At 40.6% G+C, this 7,293-nt stretch overlaps 1 protein-coding gene across 1 annotated transcript in view; it reads left to right on the top strand.

Moving 5' to 3' along the window:
* Positions 1-7,293, top strand: part of HPD (4-hydroxyphenylpyruvate dioxygenase) — a 22,263-nt gene that overhangs the window by 225 nt on the left and 14,745 nt on the right. Inside the window, exons 3-7 of the mRNA XM_018557144.1 lie at positions 563-625; positions 2,234-2,338; positions 2,421-2,463; positions 3,940-4,022; positions 5,412-5,501. Coding sequence (XP_018412646.1) covers positions 563-625; positions 2,234-2,338; positions 2,421-2,463; positions 3,940-4,022; positions 5,412-5,501 — 384 coding nt within the window. The remainder of the gene's footprint in view (positions 1-562; positions 626-2,233; positions 2,339-2,420; positions 2,464-3,939; positions 4,023-5,411; positions 5,502-7,293) is intronic.

The following is a 7,293-nucleotide window of genomic DNA, read 5'->3' as shown; positions in this document are numbered from 1 at the left end:
GGTTAAATATTCAAATATTTTTTAAATTGATTTAATATTTCATTTTAATATTTAATATTTTTTACTTTTACATGCTCACGCCCTTAGCGCATCTTTTTGTGTTTGTCCAGTTTGATTATCACAATATATTAGATAAGTTTTCTCTAGCTACTGAACCATTTCTGTTCACCTGTTACTTATGAAATATTGGGAGAGATATTTGTAATTTTCAAATTGCTATACATTTGCTGGCGATGAAATACAGGTGGTTTAATGGATTAGATTGAAGTCTGTTAGTCGGTTCCTATTTAACCATCGAATGGGGTGGTATTCACCATGATTGGACTCCTTTTATGCTGCTGTCCATTGTAACTGATTCATGAATATAAGAGTACAGGTAATCTGCATTGGATTCACCTGTCCTTCCTGGACATCTACAATGCACCATTACAATTAAACTTTTCTGTTGCAAATTAATCTCAGAATGTTTTATAAAGGCGATCATTCATTGATAGATTCTTTCTGTATGATGCTAATGATTTAAATATTGTTGTATAATTCTAACACTCACTTCTGTGCCTAGCATGAACATGGAAGATTTCTCCGGTTTCATTCCATAACATTGTGGGTGAGCAATGCCAAACAGGTAAGCGAGTTCTGTGTATAAGGTGAAGATAAAAGAAGTCTTCGGTATGCATGCAGGCAGCGTACCGTAGTTCTATTGGCAGCATGTGATTGGTTAGTGGAGGGGTGGGTCTGATGTCCCTCAGAATCTGTTTCAAATTATGGCATGTGCCACATCTGGTGCTCCAGCGGGAACACATTTTGATCACACTCTGGAAGATATTGGGATGTGTCACATAGGTTTCCTAAGGACACAATGTGAAAATAGTGACTATTGTGTCATGCGTTTATAGACAATAAATTATATTCTGATAGAGTCAGGGCATCTCCACTCTGTGATCTTTGTTTTCATTTATACTGTTGCAAGTCTCAGCTGCGAGTCTATAACTTGCTAAGTACATGCTTAGTAGATATAGCCAACATTCTACCCTTCTGCGGGATCAACCTCTGAATCACTGAGTTCAAGTTCTATCCTTCAGGGAGAGAACATAGAGTTTACAGAACACAGAGTTGAAACCTTTATTACTCGACATACTTATGATAGCCTCTACATGTTGGTCAATTAAGACATTCCTATGTCTGCTAGGGAGAGTGAGAGGGAAAGGTGTGCCCCCTCTGAATCACTACGACAGCCTCTACACATTGGCCAAATAAGCCCTCAGAGAGCGAACATAATGTTTGCAACAAAAAAAAAATTCACTTGATTAAAAAGAGTAGAGAGCTTAAATATATAAATATAGTATATATTACTAATACATACCTTATATATCACTTTACATATTATTGTCATTTGGTAATGCTGACAGGTGCCCCTTTGGACTCAAGTGATGTGGGGATTTTAATGACTTTTTTAGGACCTGTGTCGATTTGCTTTGGGCTTGTCCCTGTCAATGGCATCAGTTTGAAAGGCTTCTGCGATGATTTACAATTCACTGATGGTTGGATTTGTCCTGCTTCAAATGAGTTTTGCATGCCCATAGGCTGGTATTGAAATGCAAAACCCACTTAAAGCAAACAAAAGCCTATATACTCAGGGTCTCAGGTGGGCTGCGCAGAGTCTCAGGTGGGCTGCGCAGAGTCTCAGGTGGGCTGTTCAGGGTCTATGGTGGGATGTACAGGGTCTTTGGTGGGATGTACAGGGCCTATGGTGGGCTATGTGGGGTCTCACCAGGGGTTCCGGTCGGTCTTGCGTATGTGTGCGGGCGGCACGGTTCCACAGGAAGGAGGAGGAAGAGATTTGCAGTTGTTGCTGTAAATAGGTTCTGTGAATGGCGGCGCCTGTTTACAGCACCGGTTTCAGTTTAAAAATGTAAAGCGCTACCGGTGCTTAGTAAAGGGGCATTTTCATGTGTTCGAGTACTTGTGCAAATGCCCAGTATTGGCACCGATATTGAAACCGGTATCGGTATTGGTGCATCCCTACTTTCTGATAATATAACTTGCCATTGTAAAGAATATTGTCTTTGCTCCTCATATGTCTGGTTGGCTGTGAGCCATTTCTCATAAAAAGTATGTGTCACAGTTCCTTTACCTCATACATATATATTATTATTATTTCCACGGTATTTATTGTTGCTTGACAGGCTCTTGTTCAGTGTGCTAAATCACTTTACTTGTGTCTTTACCACAGGCTGCCTCGTTTTATTGCAATAAAATGGGGTTTGAGCCCCTGGCCTACAAGGGCCTAGAGACTGGGAATAGGGATCTGGTTTATCACGTTGCCAAACAAGACAAGGTACAAAGCTCCATCCATGCCAGCATTATTCATACTGTACTAATGATGTGGTTATTTAATCAATCTTTATGTTTCTCTGTAGATCATCTTTGTGTTTGTTTCTCCTCTCACTCCTGGAAATAAAGGTAAATTTGTTATTTTCTTTAATACACAGTTTTAAGCCTACATGACTAAGGTAGCTCAGAGGTCCCCTTTTACTGCCACCACCCCCTTTACCTTTGACTCCCCACCCACTTCCTTTCAATTACCACGCTACACCAGGGTTGGAGTATAAATGGCAGCAGCCTTTTATTACAAAACTTTTATAAATACTCTTTAAATAACAATCAAAAACAACAATAACCAAGTAACCATACAGTAGCTTGCTAGGTTTCAAGGTCCTTGAAGGCACTCACTATCCAAACTCGGACCAGTGTCTGCGGGTTTCTTAAAACGGAATGACCCCAGCCGCCTTACACCGCCTCGGGGACGTACTTCAATTGCCCGCAGACCCACTGTGGTCCCTCTTACCAGGTCATGACATAAAGCTCCTCCTGTAAAGCTCCCTCCACCAATCCTGTGAGTATCCCTCCTCTAATTCACTTTTCCCTTTAACACTTTTCTCTCCTGGTTCCCTTTCCCACCCTTGTCATGTAGGCCTTCCGCTTATTGCACTTTGTTCCATAGCTCCCGGCCTGTCTTTATGTACTTAGACAAACATAATGTATACCATTTATATGATAGATATTTGCTTTCATAAATCATCAGAACTGTGATTAGGCCTAGAGAAAAAAATGTGTGGTCTTTCACTGTATCCCTTTCATTAACCACTTAAAGACCATGGTGTTAAACCCCCTTCCTGTCCAGGCCATTTTTCAGTATTCAGGGCTGCAGTACTTTAACTAACGTTTATTCCGTCATGCAGCGCTGTACTGAAATTAATTTTATACCATTTTTTGGGGACAGATAGAGCTTTCTTTTGGTGGTATTTAATCACCACTGGGGGTTTTATTTTTTATTATATAAAGAAAAATTGTTGAAAAAAACCCTGTTTTCCCTACGTTATGTTATTAAACATTTATTCTTACCCAATTTTTTGGTAAAATATAAAAGTCGGGGTCACGTCAGGTAAATAGACACCAAACATGTCAAGCTTTAAAATTGGGCGCACCCGTTAAATCGTAAAAACTACCATACCCAAAATTACGCATTGGAGATGCTTTAAAAGCTTTTACCGCTCATCAATTTAGTGTTAATGGTGATTGATGGCCCTAAAATTATTGCTCTCACTCCGACGTTTGCGGCAATATGTAACGTGTTTGTTTAGCTATACCAGTGTCTACCAGCATTCCTTTCAGTATGTATTTCTATAAATTAAATTGGTGTAAATGGCAGCATATGACAGGGGTAGGCAACCTTGGCACTGCAGCTGTGGTAAAACTACAAATCCCATCATGCCTTTGCCTCTGGTAGTCATGATTGTGTCTGTCAGTCTTGCAATTCCTCATGGGACTTGTAGTTCCATCACAGCTGAGGTGCCAAGGTTGCCTACCCCTGGCATATTGTGTTCCGTGGCACACAACCTATTTACTTATGAATTAACCAGCAATTTAATTTTACAGAGTTTGGAGAACATTTGGAAAAGCATGGGGATGGTGTGAAAGATGTAGCATTTGAAGTTGTAGACTGTGACTTTTTGGTTCAGGTAACGATGATTTTTATTAGACTTTTTTTGTATTGCACAAAGCTACAAAATAATTATTTAGAAAAAAATCAACATACATACAGCAGAATGTGTAGTTACCACTCACATACCTCCCAACCATCCCTCATTTGAAGGGACTGTCCCACATTCCCAAATCCCTCTGTCCCTCTTTCCTGCTCAGTTATTCTAAGTGTTTAGTCTGATGTACAGATATCTATGAAAATGTACTATTTAACTACCAAAAGTGTTATACTGGCAATTTACGGTTTTATTATCTTTTTTTTTGATCAGCGTGCAGGCTAAATGAAAAAAATATAGCAAATTCCTCCATCTACGCTAGACAGTGTGGATGGACAAATCTCCAGCGGTGTATTCTGTATTCTGACAGCGGCGGATGTTCTGCCATTAAAATACTCAAACAGTGATGGTAGCTGATTGGCTGATGTCACTGTTCACCCAAAAGATTTTCCATCCTACATCGATTTTCTGATTGAAGGATGCTGATGGAAGGGTGCCGACAGGGTCCCCCACTGTGTGAATTTTGGACGGTTCATCAAGAACCAGCTGAAATGCGCACCGTGTATGGCCAATTTTACTCTGCACTAAATCCTTTATCTTATCACCTCATTATCTTGTTTCTTAAGCTAGTATAAATTAAAAAGTAATGGTGATAAAAAACTATTCTGGGTTTAACCAATCATTTTTGGCACATAAATTCTTTATCGTCTGCATGACTGGGGGCATGGCAGGGGTTTTGTACAATACCTAAATACATTGGGGGGGAATTTATTAAAACGGAAGCCCACCGAATCTGAAGCAGCTGGATGTAGTAACCAATGGTATTTGTGGTCAGGTCTTGCTAGGGCCCTGCATGGTGGCACTGACCTGTGCAGCATGAGATACTGTGGATTGTAAAATGTTTGTGCCTGTGGCTTTCACTGATGTGCCCCTGCTGCCAAACTGTATCAATATATGTAAGTTAAGAACTCCATCAAGATACTTATTTTTTATTCCTAAGGTAGAGCAGCTTGGCTGAGAAACATCTGTGTAGCCCCTGTACATATTCCGCTTCTTTGCCTGCTTGACTATAAACTCAAATATACCATTCTCCACACATTCCCTTTCTATTGGCCCCCTATTAACTAATGCACTGGGATGCAAGTGGTGCAAGGTCACATGCCCCGTTCTGCAATTCATTCTAGAAATGAGATAACAAGGACAATCTCAGATTATTACTTTGTATTTATTGTCATATGTTGTTGTTGTACATAATGAGACATATTCAACCTTATACTTTTCTATGGGCCCTACATTCTGTAGACTGAGTGCAATGTCTCCAGTTATGTGCTCTCCTGATGGGGTTAACAGGACCATCTTCTTTTTTAACAGAAAGCCAGAGAAAGAGGAGCGGTGATAGCAAAGGAGCCGTGGATTGAGGAAGACAAGTGTGGAAGAGTGAAATTTGCTATCATTCAAACGGTATTAAACTTATTTTTCTGTTACTGATTTTTAGAAGTAAGCAGTATACTGATAGATATCTGTCACAGAGAACCTAAGTGATCAGAACATCTGTTTACTTCATATTACAGGTTTTACCAATAATTACTGATCATATCAGTGCACATAGATAATTCATAGGCATAGGGAAGGGGATCTTGTACTAAATCCTATGCTGTGTATTGACTGCTGCCAAATACTGCACTGTTACCAGTATTGATAGATAAGGATAGTAATGATCCCTTTATGACCTTAGAACAACCTCCCTAATTTCTTGGCTTGCAAAAATGTGTGCATTTCAAAAGAGCCATTTACCTTTCTTGCAGTGTTTAGGTATATCTCAGTCCCAAATTACAAGGGTTAAAGTCAAGATAAATACAGTCCTTCTATTCTATTTAGAGTGTTCTGGTTTAGTGTGAACCCAATGGATGCTTACTACTGATAAAGGGAGTTCCATTGAGACCATATCATACAAGTAGGGATGTTCAGATACCAGTGCAGATATTTGCCATTTTTACGAGAACTACCAGGGTTGCAGCAGTTGCAGCTGGGACCTGGCTCTGGTGCTCCACCACTGTCCTGAAATTATTAGTCTGTATTGTTTCAGAAAAACTGTCACATGACAGCAAACATAAATGTATCAGTACTTGTATCTGTGAGTACTTGGACAAGTATCAGTACTTGGTCTAGAAAAAATGGTATCGGTGCATCCCTGATATATATTTATTTTTAAAAAATCATACATTAAAACAGGGATGCACAAATCCCAGGAGCTCCGTATGCTTCTTAAAAATGACAGCTGGAGCTGGAAAAAGTATCTGTGCATGTACTTGTACCGAGTACGGATCTTGGTATCTGAACATCCCTTGTTTAGACTGAAATATCTGCTGGCTTAGCCTGTGTAGCAGATCCCTGATGGCATCAAGACCAGTCAACCAAACATAAGTCTAACAACTTGTGAAGTTTACAACAATGGTCACACATTCAGCACCAGGCAGACCTGTTCCTGGAGTTGCTACCTACTGCCTCCTGTTCCATACAATCAGTGTAATGCGGAGCTAAGTTACGGTATCTTTCCAAGCATCTTGTTCCAACTGACTACAAATGCCTGATCCAGATACTCTATGAACTGTCAGGTGTAGATGAACCAGTGTGTAAAGTCTAGTCAGGGAGGCAAACTTTCTGAGACTTTTCAGGACATTTTCTGCTGAGATAAGTCATTTTTGTAGTGGCAGTGCTACATCAATTAAAGTGCATGTAATCCACAAACGTTACCTCTCTTATTTGCTCCTTTTGGTCTGTTAAATAAACAATTGAAAGTACTTTGTTATATCTGTTTATATGTGCAGAAAAAAACTAGTGATCCTGACAAAAATCTAGTAAACTGCTAACTTCCTATAGTTAGCTGACAATGCTGACTGAAATATTACACAATGTCATCCCTACCTGCAGGGGCGTAACTAGAAATCACAGGGCCACATAGCAACATTTTGTATGGGGCCCTGTGATTGCTAGTTATGCCACTTGCAGAGCCCACAAGGAGAGTGACCCTGCAGAGCCCACCATAGACTCTCTATAGTGGGCTCTGCAGTGTCTGAGATCTCTTACCTGTCAGCGATGTCTGCCTCTGTGGTCGCCGGGCCCCAACTCCTGTTCCGTCCCCGGGCCCCGCCTCCTCTATCGAAGGGCCCCGCCTCCTCTTACCAGTGGCGGAGCTAAGGAACAAAGGGCCCTGGTGCAAGATTTTTTTTTTGGGCACCCCCCCCCCCCCCCA

The sequence above is a fragment of the Nanorana parkeri genome, unplaced genomic scaffold (assembly GCF_000935625.1).
Source record: "Nanorana parkeri isolate BGI_ZX_2015 unplaced genomic scaffold, ASM93562v1 scaffold13, whole genome shotgun sequence".
Classification (NCBI taxonomy): Eukaryota; Metazoa; Chordata; class Amphibia; order Anura; family Dicroglossidae; genus Nanorana; species Nanorana parkeri.
This window is presented reverse-complemented; position numbering and strand designations above follow the sequence as displayed.